Genomic DNA, 19,716 nt, shown 5'->3' with positions numbered 1-19,716 from the left:
GCTGAAGCCTTTACAAATCTCCTGTTCTTCACTCTCACACCCACAGGCACAACCATTCATGTAGCCACGTGATAGGCCAGACTGGAAAACCTATTCGGGTAAAAAGTAATTGAGGTTTGATTTGTTGGGGTTTTTTTTAGGGAGGTCACTGAATGGTGGTGCTGGCAAAACCAAAGAGCACTTTGGTACTCAGACTATAGGTAATCCGAGCATAAGTGCTTGTAGGTTAGGAGTTAATTTTTGAAGGCTATTAAGGACCTGAGAGCATGCTGTGAGTGACTAAAAATGTAATTTCTGGCAGATTTTCAGCATTTAATCTGTGATCTATGATTTCGGTGTCTCATTAGTTTGATTGTCATAATATTAGCAGTTTCCTAAATGGATACTTCCACAAGCTTATGAATATGCTCATTAATTTATTTTTATATCATAGTTGACTCATTTATGCAAGTCACGTTTTCCTTTGAGCAATATTTTTTTTAATTTTTGCTGGTGATGATGACACATTCAGAAGCTGGAATTTTTCATTTCTAACATTAAGTGTGGTTTTGGGAAGCCTTCTAGTGATGTTTTTATATCTTGTCTTTTTTTTTTAGACAGAATTTCTTTGATCACTAAAGATGAAGCAGAAGGAAGTTCAGTGACTAGTGAAGAGGCTGAAAAGGTATCGTTTTTTTTAATGAGCATCTATTTGTATAGAGCCTGTGCTGTAGAACAGAAGATTCCTTCTTATCTGGATAAATCTTTAGGTGAATGAAATAGGATCCATATGAAATTGCCCCAATTCAGAGCAAAAATAATTCCCTAAAACATTTTGCTTTAATTGGTCTTTAGAAAGTAGCATGTATTGACATCATTAGCTGAAAATATCCTCTACAAAGAAAAAGAACTTTAGGAACTCAGTGTAGTGGAACAGAAATAATTGATTATTTATATATGCAAGATCAGTATTTGAACTTCATAGATAGAACTCTGATATTGTCAGCATACAAGTTTGAAAGTCAGGATTCTTTTTTGTCTAAAGGTGGTTGAACTCTAGCAATGTAAAATTGTTATGGATAGTTTTCACCACTTATGCAACAATATTGGTATTTTCCACTTTACGCAGCTCTTGTGGATTGGTGGACATCATAGCTGTTGCTGATATTATTATTGGTGATCATATTAGATCCTTTTGGAAACAAAAGTTTGGGAGTATTTGCAGGTATTCTTTCTGCAGAAATATAACACTTGAGTAACCGCAGTGATGAATGAAGGATGTCACACTTACAAAGGAGTGAATTCTAACAGGCAGAGTGGTGCCTTCTGTTTGAAGGAAAGCAGAGTTGCTGTCCAAAATGGTATTTGTGTGGAGAGTGTAAGATGAGCATTCTTGTATCAGGCTGCTAGCCATGATTTTAAATACTTTAGGAGGAAGATGGTCCTTGTATTACAGACCCTTCAAGGTAAACCTGTGGCGAAAATCACTAAGTACTTTGCAGAGAAGCAGCTTTTCTAAGATGCCACATTGATTTTTGCAACTTCCAGACTTTACGTTAGCAATAACCAGAAGGGGGTAGAAGTAGGCCCTCCATGAGTGAATTAATGAGCGGTTAAAAGTTTGTCATTTAGAAACTGCTTTTTTCATCTGTAAGGATTTACCTCAAGGTGAAGAAGGCACAGAAATGTCATGAAAATGAAAAGCTAACAAACTAAGAAAGCTAAGCAGGTGTGCAGAGTAGAAATGGCAAAATATGATGGTTTTTTCTAGACATGAAGGACCTACTGGCTTTCTCTCATCACACATAATTGCATAGAGCAGCTTTTTTCCCCAGTGGTGGTTTTAAAGAATATCAGTTTTTGTTATATATTCCAAATGCTGTGAATTTACTTGGAAACTTCCAAAGACAGGATGTTTCTTCAGCACTTCACTTCCTAGTCTGGAACTACCATTGATGCTCAAAATGTGCTAATGCTGTGTGAAATAGCCACTATTCCTTAAGGAAATCTTTACTAGCCGTGAAGACCTTACAGTGTACTTGTTGTCTTAACTGTGAGCTTGTGGTGGCTAAAAAATACTGTACCTTTATGGGAACATAGCACAAATTATAGAGTACCAAGGACTAGATTTACAGCTGCCAGCTGGATTTACAGCTAAGCTGGAGCTAAGGATCGGTAGACCAACTTCAAAATAACATTTCCATTTTAATGTCATCTTGCAGTCAGTCAGGTGTTGTAATACAGGAACTTCTTTTGTGATTGATTGGAGGTCCTACAACGGCCATAACTTCCCTTTAAAATAGGGGAATAAGAGAGATTGCATGAAATCAGCTGTGCAACAGAGTTCTCTAACATGGCAGTTACCTTGGCTTTCAGAATAAAACCTTTTGCTAACAAAGCAGTCGTCAATCCCAGTAATTCACTAGATAACCACCTCCCCACACACTCTCCAGATCCAAACCCAGAGCCCTGATTTGCCATTGGCTGTTGAGGGTTTATATGACTTTTTACTTAAGAAATTGGAAGACTGCATATTCTTGGAGTTGGATCTGTGGAGACAGGAAATGTTATCTTGAGGTTATGGGGCTGATCTAAAAATCTCATCCTCCTTGGTCCAGTTAAACCCTGCCACAGGTTTCCTGTGTGATACGAAGCCAGCGTTTTCTTATGTCTATACTAGACTGCAAAAATGGTTTGTTTTCTATACTGAAGGCGTTACCCTTCACTAAAGGGTTATATTGGATCTTTTAAAATATCACATAACAGAGCAAGATGCAAGTTTTCTTTACCCCTACAACAGGTCACATGCAAATGTGTAAGTCAAGGCACTGGCTGTTAGTGCGGACCGATGTGACACAAAAGCCTTTTCTCTTGTGTGCAGATCGCTAGCTGATAGCTGTTTCAGGACTGTTTTGGTATAAGTTTTTATATTTATAGTGTTGCTCTTTGAAGGAGAAAGAAATACATACAAGGTTGCTTGTTAGACAGGTAACACATAACAATTTTATTTTCTTTTTGGTTGAGCTACGTTATCCATGTGTATTTTCCTGTCACTGAGAAAAAGGACTTCAAGTGTTGTGTGGTTTGGTGGTTGTTGTTGTTGTTGTTGTTGTTGTTTTTCTCCTCTGATAGTGGAAATACTCTTTATAGAGCATGAGGATGATAGGTTAAAAGAACAGAAATGTCAAGTGCTTTTTCTGGTTGCCTTGGGAAAGATAATGGATTTCAGCACAGCTATTATATGTAGTTTCTTTTGCATAAATTTAAAACAGGTTTTGGAAGAAAAAAAAACAACTTTGGATGTTCAGCATTTGCTGGAAACTTCAAGTTTCAATTTATTGCAAGTCTTCATTATACATTTATTTAGCTTTCTTTACCTAATTTAGTGTGGAAAAGCTAATTTGGAAAACTTTGAAAAATGTGCTACTTTCAGAAATACCGTTTGACTCTTAATTAACTGTTTAAAAAGAAATTTGATGTGGCACAAAAAGCCTTTCAGAGCTGACAATGTAATTAGCTTTTAGTTTCATGGTATGTGCTTTACATTACTACTAGATTTGCTGAAGAAGTTCTCAAAAAAGATACACAGACCTATATATCACCTTGAAATTCTAATTCCTTCTGGCCCCAGCACCTTCTCATTTTTTTTGCAGCTGCAAAATCTATATGATAAGTTGAAGTCAGCACGTTAACACATGAGTGTTGTTTGTGGAGTAAGTTTTCTGCATTCCTCTTGGATGTTCCTGCTTAGGCTGTAGGAAAGGTCTGACTTTTGGGTGGTGAGACAACCAGGCAGAGGTTTTCTACATCCTCTGTCTTTGGTGTTAACCAAAAGCAACGTATTTGTTTTTCATCCTGGTGGGTATGGTACCTGGTACTTTCCCCACAAACGGGATGCAGCAGGTAAGTTCTCCATGTTTTACACCTTGTCTAGAGCTGTCACTATTGCTCTAGAGAAGCAGAATATTTTATTTATGTAAAATAGTGTTTAAGCTTTTTACAGTACAAGTGTGTTGTCTCAGAGACTCATAGTGCTTGGATAGGGATCCCATGACCTTTTACACAACCTTATGGCTGTTATAGTTTGAGTCCTCGGGTAAACAGTAGCTTGCTTTCAGGAGCCAGCTGTTTGCACGAGAGTTACCAGGTATTTATAGCCTGTTTAATGTGGTTATTTTCTACCTAGTTGTTCTCTTTCATCATCTAGAGTTAGGGATAAGCTATTTCTGATTTAATGATAATGAAACTCAAAGTCATGGAATGTGGCTTTTCTTCCTCCCCAGCTTTTGCAGACATCTTTTTATCTGGGGCAGGGTTGTTCCCAGCTCTGTATACTTGTTCTGGTGCATTTTAGTATGAAAAAGAAAATTTATTATTTGATAGAAAGGATACTGGTAAAGAGACCATAACTAAAACTTGTAAGCAACTAGACCCTTTTTAAGTAAGAGTCAAGTACTTGTATTTTTTTTTCTGCCGTTCTAGCTAAATTATTTTTTTCACTAAGAGAAAAATAATTCAGAGGTGGCTGTACTCCAGATATTGTCTGTATGTTTGATTTCAGTTGTTATAGTATCTGAGCAACTTACTTTTATCTTGTGTTTGTGGATGCCATGCTTTAAGTGAAGGGCATATGGGGAGTTGTATCAGCAGCTACGGCAATAGAATTTTACATAATGAATTTTCTATTTTTAAAGGCTGGCATTCTAACCATCTTGCATGTTTGAGGGTTGTTTTTTCTAAAAAAAAAATCACATCTTTGTTTATTTGTTAAATGTTAATTGAATTAAATGGGAAACTTTTAAGTTCCACACAGAACTAGAATGTCACACTGAAGAAATTTGCTAAACAAGCCATTGGTCAGCTCACATATGTATTCATATCAATGGGGGCGTGCTTTGCTGTCCTTTAGCGTTTTGTAGTTACACACAATACTAATTTTTAAATTATCTTTTTTTTAAGAACACATATATGGCCATGTTGTAATGGAAAAAAATTCCACCTAGCCCAGAATCCCATGTTTGACAGTGGACAATAACAGACGGGTAGGGAAAAGTGCACAGGTGCAGGCTCCAGGCACTGATGTCTCCAGTGCTCCCTGTGCTTGAGGTTGTTCTCTGGACTTTGACTTCAAGGGATTTTTTCCTCTGTGAACTTTCCCCATTTCCTCCTGAGATTAGGGACTAATATTTGCAGCATCCTTATTACAGTGTGTTCTACAGCTTTACCGTGTGTTGTGTGAAGAACCATATCCTTTTGTCTGTGATTCAACACACTTCACTGTGAAATCCCTTAAAAGCAATTCTTAAGAAATTTCCTGTACTTCATGATGATTTGGGATGGTGGAAAACAGAACAAACTTCATTCATAATTTTTAATAACAGGTGGATTTGTTTTGATATACAAAGGAGACAATCTGTTAATTTAACATGTAAGGTCTGTGTTTTGTTGGTATCATATAAATACGTTTGTGTTTTCAGTTCTTGGCTCCAAAAGAAAAGAAAAATGAAACCCTGCCTCCCACAGATGAAGGTGGTGATGTTGATGATTTGGTGAGTACTATAAAGACATGGTGTGGCTTTCGAATTTAACTGTAACTGCAAGGAGCAGTGAGAGACAGCGAGTGCTTCTTAAAGCAGTAAATTGGAGTGCATGGCTTAGCAAACACCTAAGGAATTGAGTCAGAAAGAGCCATGTGAAATTACTTATTTGCTATTGTAAACGTAACCAGATGTGTAATTTCATGATGGCAAACGCTGTTATGTAGTTACACAGGTGTTTACATAGGTTAAACATGTCCTCTAGTGTGTTTCAAAAGAGCCCATGAGGCTGCTCATTTGATAGCAGATTGTTATAATTTACTATAATGGCATTTAACAAAGCTTGTCGATCTAGAACAGCTATTTATGTGCATTGAAAACTGAAAATAATTTTTAAAAGATGTTTTAATCTTCTCAATTAACCTTCTTTATATAGGCTTGCTGAAATTCAAGGATTTCAAGATGCTTTTTTAATAAATATTTTAGCCATTTTTACTGGCGAGTCGTTACAAATATTTCTCCAAGGCTTAAGCTGATAACATAGACAGCTTTAAAGAAGTTTCAATAGCAGGCAGATTTCTACTTTTAGACTGTGCTTTTTAAAATCTATAAATTGAACATACGATAATGTGAAGATGAGATTTTTTTTCTGTGTGGTTTTGTACTTTATAGCGGCTTAGTGTTAAGTTTTATGCAGTCCATTTATGTTTTATGATAAGGATTTCCGAATTTGCTTTGTTTTCTAAGTGCTAAACACGCATACAAAATAACTTGAATTCAATGCTACTTCTTCCAATTCTGTTTCTTCTGTTTGCAGCTGGACATGATGTGACTGGGCGATATGTGGTGACTGTGCAAGCAAAGGTTTGGAAGAGAACCCTCTGTGAGATGGAGCACAAAACCAGGATGTTAATGAGAAGACAGTATATCCATCTTTATTTTCTCGAATGCGAGCAGAACTCCCAGAGACATTTCTGTTGTTACAAATGTCACCTGACTTCTTAAAACTAGAACAGAAGATTGAAATAATCTGAAGTGTTTTGTGAAGTAATGATACTTTTAGGGCATATCTTTTTTTTCTTTTCATTTAGCACACTGAATCTAGCTTATCCTTGGCAATGCTTTCAGCTAAACAGTACTAAATTTAATGAGAATCTGTGCTGACACCTGAAATTCTTGTTATAGTACATTGCCTGGGAAGGAAGATAGAAATGTCACAGTGAGGTTACCAGATAATGTTGAATCTTTAGTGGAGGTAACTACATAGCATTGTTGTTACAGAAGGGGAAAAAAAAATCTATTTTCATGCCTTTTTCCTATTAAAATAATAATAATAAAATAACACCACAGAGAGAAGAAAAGAAAAAGAAAACCACAACCAAAACCATACAAACAACAAAGGCTTCTGGGAAAAAATTCTAGGCCAGAGAGTCACAAAGTATTTTGAAATACACAACAGAATCTCAAGTGCACAGCAAAGCCGTGTGTGCTGATTTTGCCACCGTGTACCCAGATGAGTAGTTATGGGCATCTCTGTACTACAGGTTCTCTGTCCTGTCAGCTCAGCAGCAGCTCAAAAGTCTCTGTCTCTTTCTCTTATAGACTTTCCTGCTTCATTCTTAGACTTTTAACTACTGTAGATACTCCTGATGCCAAAAGGGTGAATCAATCGGTTATATCCTCATTCCACATGCTGTGAATAACTGCTAACACAGAGCAGAAGAATCCGTGAAAGCTGTGCACTGACACCTGTGACAGATAACTGACAGTAATTAACATTAGTAACCAAAATGGAGTACTGTCTACACAGAGCAATCCAAACTAGTCAAATACTGCTTAGAAAAAGATGCTCAAATTACAGATCTGGAGAGATGATAATGACACCTTCACAGATATGTGTTTGGTACAACCAGATTCATTCCTTTTAAAAGTTCATTTCATTAGTGCAAATGTATAAACGCACTGTGCAAAATGGTACTAAGTTCAGAAAAAAAATAAAAATCATGAGCTGTAGTTACAAAATGTTTTGGAACATCCGCACTTTATACTGAACAACAGTTCCTGTGTGGGAATCAGCAATTGCTTTTTGCCCCTTCCTCCCTGCAGTGACCTGCTCTGTCCTATCTATTGATTGAGATCGTGCAGACTGTGAAAGGGCTTTTCAAATGCAGATGGCAGGGAGTAAGTGATCTTTCCAGACCTTTAGAGCATTTGTGTTACCAGAAGATATTTTTCTGAAATGGAAATAAGAAATATTTGGTCAGTCCATTCTTTCAAGTGTCTTTTATGGCAAATTTATAGAGTATAACAGTGACTGGAGTTTTTTTTACATTTTATTAATTTGTTTGATTAATAAAATATTTCTAAAATGCTTTTGTCTTCTTCAGAACCATGTTTGCTAAAATCAAATTATTAACTATCTATGCAATACCTAAGAGGGACTATCAAAAGCCCCTTTTCTGGACATAAAATGCAGACACTGAATATCAAAAGCCCTGTATGGAAGCCATGTGTAATGACTTGTTCTATTCTTTACAAACTCTAAATTCACAACACCTTAATAAAATAGTTTTTAACATTTTGAAGAGATGATGAGAAGTCTTGGTCAAGACCAGACAGGATACAGAATCACTTCACAAGTCAAAATAAGGATTAGGGCTTTCTGTTTCTTTTGAACCAGTTGACCACAGTCTAAAGAGTGTTGCTTCTGTCAAGCAATTCACATTTAGTTCGTGGAGTGTTATTACATAGATCTTGTTACCTGTACAGCACATTTAGGCTCGGCATGGTAACTGAGTTGCTAGTACTGAAGAGGGGAATGGTAATTTATGACTCACAGTTAAAACAAGTGAAAGCAAATTTTTAGAAGGCAAGCGAAGTGCCTTTCATTCTGCCCAGTCTTCTGGCTATCCATCCATTATCAGAAGCTTGTGATATGTCTTACTGAGAGTCTATCAGATAGCAGCCTGACTTTACACTTGTTCTTTGGCAAAGGGCCAGCTTTCAGGTTCTTATTGAATGACTTGAAGAGATCTTTCATTTAGTTGAAGCTCACATTTCCAGTTCTAAAGTTTGATCTAGTTACTCACTAATTCCATTGAAGATACTTGTTCTGAATTGCAATACCGGCCAGTCTTCAGAGCACTAGGGCAGTTAGTCTTCCACATCAAAGCAGGCGTGCAGGGAACACCATGCAAATTTGTTTTCTTGCAAGTAGCAGAACATCCCCTGTCCCATACTTCATAGCCAGAGAAATTATCAAAGTGTCTTAAGAAAAGGTAATGGCTCTGATTTTGTTATATGTTACTGATTTAATTCTTCTTCCCCTGGAAGGAATGCCTCCCTGGAAAGCTCTTTGGGTGCTAATAGTACGGGACAGTAACCTTGGTTAGCCTTGTTTGTGGAGAGATCAAAGCTTATGGTGGTTGTCTGTGTCTTTCCTATTAATTTGCTGCTCTCGTATCTCATGGGGCAGTATCAGTCAGCTTTGGTGGAGGGGCAGTGATTTCAGCATTACGTTTTAAAAGGTTTTTATGAAAGTTGACACTGGGAAGAGGTGAAAGGGAAAGGAATGAGGAGTTCAGCCTTCTTTCCCTCTTGAGCTGGCCTGGCAGCTGAGAGTACAAGCCAGCAGGCTGATCATCACGTCACATCAGCAATATCATGTGTTGCCTAGTCCACAGGTCCTCTTATTCTCTTCTTCAATTAGAAAAGGATCGAGGACTAGAAAAGATACTTTGCACCATGGACTTCGGGAGGTGGAAAGTGTCCAAAGGTATTATACCAGAAAGTCTAACTAATACGGGATTTGGGGCCATAGCATGAAACTGAATACTCCACAGAAAGGACAAAATACTGTTTTGGGGAGGCATAGAGGAAGAATGAGGCTCTTCCAGTAACAATGTACTGGGAATCTCTAGGCAACCAGGGTATATTCTGCTAATGAAGCGAGTTGCTCCGTCACATAGTAGGATCTGCTGACTCTAACACAGTTCTCAAGTCTTGTCTCATTCATTTTTGTACTCAGAAACCCAATTTGTGCTCTCGGACAGTTGTGAAAATGTCGCAGAAGTGGTGGAAGATAACTTCCAAAATGTTACATGTTTGAAGGCTTGTGATTTGCGTGATACCAGATTGGCTTGAAATGAGTTATCAGGTCAACAGTATGGAGTCAATATGTTTGGAAAGTTCTGGAAGCAAGGCTCCAATTCTGTCCTCACAATGTGACGTGGAAGTACGACACATACTATCAAAGCACTTCTAATGCAAGGAGATCTGTTCTGCTGCACCGTGCTCTCTTAGTTGTCAGGGTAGATTTTCTTCTTGCTAACTTTCCTGATATTTTGGGTTTGGGAGGATTGTCTGTGCGGTGTTGGGGCAGGGTCTTTGGAACGAGAAAATGAGGAAGGAAATTCTTAGTCATCTGTGGAAGACTGGAGAAGTTATTTAGGCTGTGAATTCTGCAAACAGAGCCCATCTTTATATTCTGCATTTGCACATTGCTTAGCACAGCAGATCCTGCTCTTAGGATGTTTGTTGGCTGCTACCACAAGTCAGATGCTGTAAGGGGTGAGTTCCCTTGTGATCGCATTGGGTTGGGGTAATCTGGAAGGGGGAAGAGTTTTGTATTTTGTTAAGCTGGCAAATATACTGGTGGATATTCCTGTTGTGCTTATAAGCAATAGAATTGTTTTGGTTTTATTCCACCCCCGCCCACAGTGAAATAAGCAGCTAATTTTAGCTGTTCCTTTGTGACAAAGTAAAACTCATTTCCACCAAACTTTCAGCTTTGCTTCGTTTTCCCTCCTGTCTTCATTCTTCTCTCGGTACTAGTACAGTATGAAGCATATAGTGGAGCACAGTGTGGCAGCATTAACAAGAATAAGTAGCGGATGTAGGAAACCTCCAAGTTTTCTCCTCCCTCTTTTGAGATGCAAGTTACAAAGATTATTTAAAAAAAAATGTTCCCAGTACTATCAGGGAACTGGAGGCTCGCCCAGGCCTGTGTTTGTAAATTCTTTGAAGAACTATTGCATAGAAAAGAACGGTTTTCCTTGTAAGCCCCACCACTGGAAAGGTGCTGGCAAATGAAGGCAGCATTGACTTCTGCAAGAGGTTACTTGTCCTTCTAGGTAGTGGAGTTTATGTACATAGTGTTTCTGTGCACTGTTTTGAAGGCACCTTTGAGAGAAGCTCTGCATCAGTTCAGACTTTTCTTGTGATTATTGAACCTGAAAACTTCAGAGGAATAGATTACCACATTCTAAGGAAAATAAAGGAAACCAGAATAGGTGAAGTTTTCTTTTGTAATGCTGTCATAATCTGATGCGAAGAACGAAAAGTAGATATATTAAAGAAGTCAAGGCTGTGGGTTTTAACTTCTCTTACCTTTCCCAAAGGATGAAAAACGACATTGAACTATGCATAAAAATCTGGCACAGAGGCAGAGAAAATCTTTACTGTACAAGCAAATCACTTGGAAAACATTCAAATACAGCTTCACTTAATTTATGTTAAAATTTGACCATAATTTTCTATGCAGCAAGTTTTGATATGTGGAAAGATTAGTGTGCCTCCTGCCCTTTACTGTTTTGGAATAGTACTTGCATTTATGAAAATAAAAGAACTAAACAAGGACTACAAACCTGTCCCTTTCTCTAGTTTTTACAGACCAGACATAATTTTAGTGTATCTGTGAGCTAAGAGTGCCTTAAAATAGGCCCTTCACTCATCTGCCTTTCTCCCTGCACATGCTTATTGTACTTCAGTGATTTAAGTTGGACAGAAATGAATCTGCTGCCTCTTCCCAATAACTTTGTGAAGCCAGTGTGACTAAGACACAGTACAATGAATCTTCTTCCTTCGGGTGCCTCACCAGTACCGTTCTCAGCTATTGACCCTCAAAAGCTTGTCTTCTACCAGCAGTCTGAAGTATTCACAGTACTTTTTGCTGTTACCAAACCATGAATTATTTCACAGCACTTAGAAGTGCTTAAATTTGGTCTTACATATATTTACTGGTATACTAATTCTTAAAACCTGTCTGTATTCACCAAGCCAGCTGTATGGACTCCTGTGAGAGTTAGGGAAGCCTGCGATGGAATTGTTGAGTTGACCACAGAAATGCATTTAATGTTACTTTCAATGTATCAAACCAAAGGATTGTTTTTCTTCCTTATTTTTACTGAATTCCAACCCTGCCTCAGCCTTTCTTCCTATTTTGATGCACAATAATGGGCGGTAATAACTGTCATTTCTTTTTCCTCTGGAAGGGAGCGAATCTTGCAGCTTTCAAGATATTAACAGAAAACACAAATATCTCCAATATAGGGTAGAACTAGAAACATTTTCTGCTGTCTGAGACAGCACATAAAGGGACGACAAGCCCCTGAGGAGACCAACTGTGGTGCAGATATTTTTGCCTGAAGCACGCGGATCAGACCTAATGCTGGGTAAAGTAAGGTAAAATTGCTGTAGTACCTGATTGTTGGAGTTTTTTATGGCTTGGATGTATGAAAATTCCTTCTCCAGCCTGCTAATGCGAGTGGTCAGATGACAAATATTCTCTGCCCATGGGGTGAGGTACATCCACAATGTGAAGGAAGAGCATTATAGCTCCCTGCACTGTGTTGCTTTTCACAAGGGTTATAGCAGCTGTATCAGAATGTGTAGGGACCCTTTACTTACTAGAAAGGAGGGGAGGAAAGAGGGTTTTTTTCTTGGATCCCAAGCAGGCCAGCATAGAAAGCCCTGATCTGGATAGGTAAGCCCAACAGCTTTTCCCTGTGGTCCCTTAACCCTGTGCTTGAATCCTATGGGAATTTCATCTTCTAGCCGACAACCTTCCCGAATGTTCAGGGAGTGTCACTTCTGGTGCAGCAAAGGTGAGATGAGAAACAATGTCGCCCTCTTTGTCTAGTACTTGGCATGTAGTCTTCTGGTACTCCTTGTGACCTTTCAGCAGTTACCCACCATAGGATGGGTAGGATGTTTCAGTTTGGCCCCAAGGTTTAGAAAGCTGTATGGTCTCCAGGAAGAACTCAGCATAAGGAATATTGATCCACCTTTCACAAAACTGAGTAGTGTACAAATTTGTATGTTCCACCTTTGACTAACATTCTGATTGTATTCTAGAGCTAAACTTGCTGATTCACTTCATTTTCTTGTGGAGGAATTTATCAAAGATAACATCAGCCAGCAGGTATATTCTTCTCCCTGAGGAAAAGGAGTAAAGGAGACAAAGGGTTTGGGGAAGGACATAATTTATGGTGAGTTAGAAACTGTACATGATTGATGAACTTACTTCTGGCTTATGATCTACCACTTGAAGTATGAGAACTATCCGTGTGTTCTATAGCTTATTAAGCCATTGTTCCTCTGGTATGGGTTGTGCTTTTTAGGCAGCAACGTTACCTTAAGAGGCAGCACATGCTGCAGAAAGGCCTCGAAAGGACAGAGCTAAGAGAGTTTCTGTCTTAAGTCTTTACCATTTGCTAGCAAACAAGCAAAACTGGAGGAGATCTTCACTTACAAGGACCATATGTATCACTAAGCTGATTTGGTTTGTTGTGAGTTGTTTGTAAAGAGCTTGTGGCTCGTCAAAAGGGATGATTCAAAACTGGGAGATCTGGTAGTCAAGACTTCTTGGGAGATGAAGAAGGTACCCTAGATGAAGTATGTTCTATAACAGGTGGAACCTCTCGGTGATGTACTCATGTTAAATCAACCTGCAAGTTAAAGGATCAGAGAAACAGGCTGTGTCCCCTGTAGCTTCATTGAATTTTTTTCTTTGTCTTATTTCATAAGAAAATAAGAGAGGTGGAGGACAGCAAGTGTTTTATTCCTAGCAAGACTCATTTGGGGCCACTTATTCAATGTCTTTGCCTCTTGATTATCCTCCCTTTGCAACTGGGGAAAGCTGTTTACTCATGGTGTCTCACAGAGAAGGCAGCTGAAAGACTTATGAGGTCCTTTTGTTGGATGAGACTTAATATAGAGAGCGCAAAAGTTTTATGGCAAAAGATTTGGGGGGAGGGGAGAAGTAAGTGAAGACAAAAAGCAAGTTATTGTGATGCTCCCTGGGACACGAGAAGAACATGATCATTAGTCTTGAGGAGAAGTGGAGCAGTGGGAATTCCATTAAGTGTCTCACAGGCAGCAGGAATATGTGAGAAGCAGACATTAAACAGACAAAGACAGAGGCATTCTGGAGAAATGGACAATCAGTTATTCCACTTAATGACTTTGAAAAGCGAGGAGGGGAAACAGATGAGGTTTCAAAGCCTATTATTGGAAAGAACAGCCTTTCTGGATCTCTTTCACAATCGGAAAGAATTGAGTTGTTTTACATAATGAACATCTACTTACTCCTCCCAGACACATGCACACTGACCTATTTAAAAATGCAAATGGTCACAAAGTTCCCTTCAGGCAGCAGCGACAAAATCAATGTAGAAGGAATAGGGTTAGTCCAGCAAGACAATACATAATGGGGTTGTAGCCTGTCTGGCAGAGATTTCTCTGCAGTCCTCAGGAGATGGGAGCAATAGAGGCTTTAGCATTCGAATGACTCACATCTCAAGGTTTACGCATGAGATTGTGTATAATCCCCGTTAACCCAAAGCTGATGATGACTCAGATGTAAGAACTTCAGTGAGACAGAGGACATGTGAAAAATAACAAATATGAAGGGAGGAAAACATGCAGGAATGACCTTTTCCTAAGGCAGGTCACTGTAACTTGAAACACAAGAGTGATACTTACCCCAGGGGACCACTGGAAATCAAGGGAACCAAATCCTCACCTATGTGTTACAGAGTGAGTGTGTGCTGGAAGGCAGGAACAGCGTCACCTTCTGCACAGCTGAACGTTCTTCGAAGGGTGGTTGCTCTGCAGAGTCTAGTTCTGAGTTGTGGGCAGTTTCAGAGATTTACCCTGAGGTAAAGAGAACTGAAAGGCAGATCCCAGCTGCATGGAGAAGCATGCATTAGGTATGGAAAGCAAATTGTTTCTTTCTCTTAAGTTTAACTGCTGAATTTTTGTGTAGAAATTTCTGTGTGATGGGATTGGGCCCTTAGGTTGCCAGTATCTGTTCCTCAAAATGACTCTAGGCCAGACAGTGAATGGTTTGAGACAGGTACAAAAAACATAGGGTGAGTGGAACAGAAGAAGATAACCTGTTGTGATTCTCTCAGTAGCTGCAGAATGACCAGAATTGTTGGGGTGCAATTCTGTGTCTTGTTTGGCTTTAGAGAGGCAATCAGCTGCACTTCCCAAGTCTTAGAAGAGCGAGTGAATTTCTGTAGCCGTTGTTATACAAAGATTTCCTGAAGTTTCGGAAGATTTCCTGTGTGCCCCCAGAGGCAGCATGAAACCAGGTGATGGAGCAGATGTTGATGACTTCATTGCACTGCAATTACCTTGGTTTTCCTCCATTACCGTGCAATTACCATCGGTTTTCCTCCAGATAGTGATGTCTGCACAGGGGATAAGGCAAAATCACCAGGTAGGCCTAGAACTGGCAGTCCAGTTGCTCAGGTTCAAGATGCTCAGGTGCGGGAAAACTTGTGAGTTTGCTGTGAACACTGTTCCCCTACACTCATTTGGGGTTTTGTTGGGTACCCAGCAAGCCAGCCATGTCTGTGGAGCCCAAATTGAATGAATTGCATTAATTAAAGGCAGCAAGGAAACTGAGAGAGGAGGAGAAGAGAAAAGTAGCTCAAAGCCATGTATATGTAGTTCAGGATTAGAAATTAGCTGAAAAAATAGTGCTTCAAGACAAGGAGGGAGGAAATTGAATAGATGAGAGCATAACATTTAATATGAGAAGTAAGCGAATTGTATCAACAAGCCAATTCCCTTAGGATTCACTTAAATGGATGCACACAGGCCCTAAGGAGTGTAGTACTGCAGAAAAAAAATGTTATTTCTTGGACTTTGCATGGCTTTCGGGATTTAGCTGTGTGTCATCAGCTCAAAATGCTACTTGGTGATAGAGAGTTCTTGTAGCTGCTGTGCATGGAGCTTGTCAATATTTGTAATGTAGAAACTAATCTGTATTAATGCACATTAGCTGTTTGTAGATAACACCCATGCGTTCTAGAGCTGGAGTCCTTTAGTGGGATGCTTTTAACAATGATCATCCAGACTTGCATTGTTTAGTGAGGGCATTTTCCAAAAAAAGAGAAGTCACAACATAGAGCTATACAATTTCTCTAATACATTGGACTTTTCAAGAGCAGCTGTGCTTTCTGGATCAGACAGCTTTGTTCTCTTGGATTTATTCAGCTGGCTAATTTAAGGCAAGTTTGTTACTTCTGCTGGCATTGCTGTAGAGGCCTTAAAAGGTGCATCTGACCTCTCTGGGTGGAGTCCTAGAGCTGAGGAGTCCTGTGCTTTGTGTCACAGCTGATGGCCCGCTGCCACTGCCATGGTTGTCCTTCTGCCTGTCTGTGCAGCCATCCTTGGGAAGCTGCACCTACAACACAACAAGACTAACATATAGAAAAAGGTTTATCAGAATGATGATGTAAACAGCCTTTGCTCCCTGTGCAGTTGTTTTTCTGAGTTCAATAGGGTGGGAACTTTTTGGTGACCCAGGATCAGGTTCTCAGTTTCTCCATTTCCCTTGGGAAGGGTTGCCTCTGTGGTGGTGATGTCTATGGACATGTGCGTGCATGTGCACACAGGACAGATGTTCCCATACAAGCACAGAGCTCCATAGTACATAGCAGAAACACTGAAATCCCCAAATTTAATTTTTAAAAACATGTAATAGATGGATTATACCCTTCCTTTGTCTTTCCATGCTGCTGTTATATGGGGTAAGAAGCAATGAGTGCTTTATGAGGTCCCATAGGTGGAGTGTATGATTTTTATTCTTTTACTGGTGCCCTGAGATCATTAACAGCCTCATTTGTTGACCAGCTGACTGTTAACACCCTGGGAGGAAATGCATATTTTATATTTACTAGCAGAACTCAGAGATACAGTCTCGCTTATCTCAAGCTCATCAGGCCTTTGGGCACAAAATGAGCTCACGTACTTTGCCTCTTGTGCACGGAACAGGCCACAAAGCAACCCCTTCACCTGGGTGGTACTTCTGTGAGATTCTAAAGGAAGGGCAATGTGTTGAGTGACAATGGCTTTGCTAGTTGTTGTTTGAACAGCTCCAGACTTTAATGGGGAAATGTCGTCACTCCAAACTAGCAGAAGTGGGTTGGGAGCGAGCTGGCCTGGCTCCATCTGCAGATTCTCTGGCAATTCTTCCCTTCCCATTGCCAGGGGTCTCCCATGTGTCTGTTATGGTCAGCACATCTGGCCCCTTGTACAACTGCTGTCACATGGCTTTTGCAAATGTGTTTAAGAATGCAGACACCCACTAACTGTAACTGGGGATAGGAAGCAATGAGTGCTTATAGCTGCCATGGGCTGGGTACAGGGAGACTGGCACTGTAACCATCACCACCTTGCTGGGCAGCAGGAAACAAAGACACGATGATTTCTGGGGAGGTGACCTCACGTAGGAGTACTGTAAGTTTTCTTTTTCCATCTCTTTCCATGCACTTCACCTTCTCCATGTGTTTCCCTGCCTCCTTCACATGCTGTATGCACTATATACAAAGCACTTCTGAACTTGGCTACAGGTTTTTGGGTGTCCATCCAGCTTTGCTCACTCAATCTTACTTTTGCCTTTTGGCAGTTTCCAGCTCTGGCCATATGACTGCTCCCTCCAGCCTGGTTTGCCGCTGTGCTTCATCACTCTGAGCTCTTACCTTCAGCTGAAATCAGCACTGTCTGCTGTGCTTCTGGGGTTGGGAGGCAAAACCACTGGTTGCAGGAAATTGCCATCTGATTCTGAGTCCTGGGGCTGGAATGAGACCCCTCAAACCCCTCTAACTTAATTGCTTTTCAAAATTTACCTCTACAGAAGAGCACCAAGGAGGCTTCAAGCCACCATTCCTTGTGGGCATATCTATTTCTCAGAGCTGTATGGTAGACCTTTTGCCAGTTTGTGCTAGGACGCTCCTTTACAGTTTTCATCTTATTCCTGCTGTACAACTATCTCTGCTTTCTGGGGCCAGCATCAACCTGGTGATCTATAATTGTCTCTTCCTGAATTTTCTTGTGACTACTTGTTCCTGAAAATCATTCTGGCTGATAAGGTGAGAAGTACTTGCATCATGGTGCTGCTATGTGAGTACTGCCAGTGTTAAGCATATGTATTTAATTCATGTCCAGAAATTTCTGTGATTGATGAACCAACAATTCAAGTTTTACTGTGCTGCTGAATTTCTAGCATGTACAGGTTGGGTTTTTTTTTGTGGTTGGTTTGTTTGTTTTCCAGTGAGAATCTGCTGAAAAGATTTCAGGACTTGGTGTGTTTATGAGTAACTTGGTGGCACAGAGAGAGCTGTAATAGCTTTCTTTCATCCTGAGGTTGTCAAAAGAACATGGAACATTGCTTCTATGGGTGGGTCAGCATTGGTAGAAATATAGATTTTAGTAGGGCAAGATAATTTGTGTGGAGGATTTTGAGGATGTCTCTTTTGGACTGGGGCACAGTGTCAGCGGCTGTGCTCTGCCTGCATATTCTGTGTGCACGCTCCAGCGTCTCAAGGCTGCATTGCTTTCCTTGCAGAATTAACAAAGAAAGTGTTCTTCACTCACAGGCCTAAGGGTGGGTGGCCTTAAATGATGTCTGCAAAAATAGCTTAGGTCTGAAAAAAATCTAGTGGAGGAAGGCTGGCTGTGCTGTTCCCTTAGCCCTTTATTTTTTCTTGTAGTCAAGAGGTTAAAGCATTTTCTAGCAATATTGGAATCTCAAATTCAAATCCTTCCTCTGCCTGATTCCTCCTGGTTGTTAATCTTGACTCTTAGTCTTTACTGCTGAAGATGTGCCTTTTTGTGTAAGTGGTCCATTGGGTGACCTGCTGGAAGCTACATCTATCAGGCAACAATTGAGTACCAATCTAGACCTGCCTTCGCTGGGACATTCTCAGCCTCCTTTGCAGACAACATCCCCCTTGGACCACCAGCTACTCAGAGCTAGTGCAGGCTGCAGAGAAGTCAGCTTAGGATCTTGATCCTAAAGGAAAAGTTCCAGACGGCTGATCTGATGCTGGCCTCACCTACGCTGCAGAAGAGGTGGCATTGAGCTGAGCCCATGCCACTGGGGCTTTGGGGTCACTGTGTTACCTGGAAGGAGCTGTATCTGGATTTGTGTAGTGCAACTAAGAGAGCACCTGCACTTGGTTGATCAAGCAATGAGCAAGGGTTGGAGAAAAGGTGGAGAAAGTGTGGGAGTCTGAAGACGAGCATGACAAGACATGCTATAAGGCAAGTTCTGAATGACTCCAAAAATACCCCTGCTGTTCCTGGTAGCACAACGTGTCTCTGTGGGTTCAAACTGTGCGTGGTTGAGATTAGCGCTGTCCTGTCATCTCCTGTCAAAATCCAGCCTTCAATAACTCTCCAATCTAATCTTATTGAGCCTATAAGCCAAACTTTTCTACCAACTCATCCTGTTGTGGCTGTCTGAGCACCTATAATGGGGATGGCACAGCACATTCTCATGAAATGCACTTTGAAAGTAAGCATGTCTTCCTGCCTCCCTTGTTAAATATAGGCTGTAACTGTGGGAGACAGTTGACACAGCCAGAGAAATCTTGATTTTGTCTGTAGTAACACCTTTAAGTTTTGATTCACTTTGTAGACAGTGCTTGAGTTCCAGACAATCTGCTTTTAATCAGCACTGTGTTTCTTGTGATGATCTCACTACACTTTGGTGCACCTCTTTGCCCTGGTTTTGAGGTTTGTAATGTGTAGTTAAGTGTTGTGCTCCAGGTCTCATAATTAAAAGCAGCAATGGCAGCAGATCTGGAGAGACCCAGTTCCCTGCTCTGACAATTTAGATCAAAATGCTGAGGAAATGGATGGATTTTCGCATGTCCTGAAGCCTTCCAATCAGTGCTATGGATAGCTTTCTGGGAATTTCATGATTAGCCAAAGGAGCTAAGGGATGTGGGAGAAGTCAGACCAAATGATCCAGCTGTTGCTACTGAGGTTAGAAATCTATGACTCCGCACAAATTTCAGCTTGCATGCTAGAACATGGAAGACGCAGGATGTGAGGTGTTAAGTGATTTCTTTTGCCCCAGATCTCTTGTTTAGGATAGGGCATAACTTTCGTCCCCTTTGCT

The 19,716-nt window shown here is 40.3% G+C and overlaps 1 protein-coding gene across 3 annotated transcripts in view; it reads left to right on the top strand.

The window, feature by feature from the left end:
* XRCC5 (X-ray repair cross complementing 5) overlaps positions 1-7,888 on the top strand; it is a gene marked incomplete at its 3' end in the record, with an annotated part of 50,286 nt that extends 42,398 nt beyond the window's left edge. For 2 of the 3 annotated variants that reach the window (XM_082055108.1, XM_082055110.1), the window contains 2 exons: positions 597-664; positions 5,457-5,567. In XM_082055108.1, the coding sequence (XP_081911234.1) occupies positions 597-664; positions 5,457-5,567 (179 nt within the window). Of the gene's footprint in view, positions 1-596; positions 665-5,456; positions 5,568-6,333 lie in introns of those variants that run through there. The other variant, XM_082055109.1, reaches the window with a different exon arrangement.
* Positions 7,889-19,716: the final 11,828 nt, after the last annotated feature.

The sequence above is a fragment of the Streptopelia decaocto genome, assembly GCF_964273445.1.
Source record: "Streptopelia decaocto genome assembly, chromosome: 6".
NCBI classification, from domain to species: Eukaryota; Metazoa; Chordata; class Aves; order Columbiformes; family Columbidae; genus Streptopelia; species Streptopelia decaocto.
Note: the sequence above shows the minus strand (reverse complement) of the source record. Positions and strands in the feature narration are given on the sequence as shown.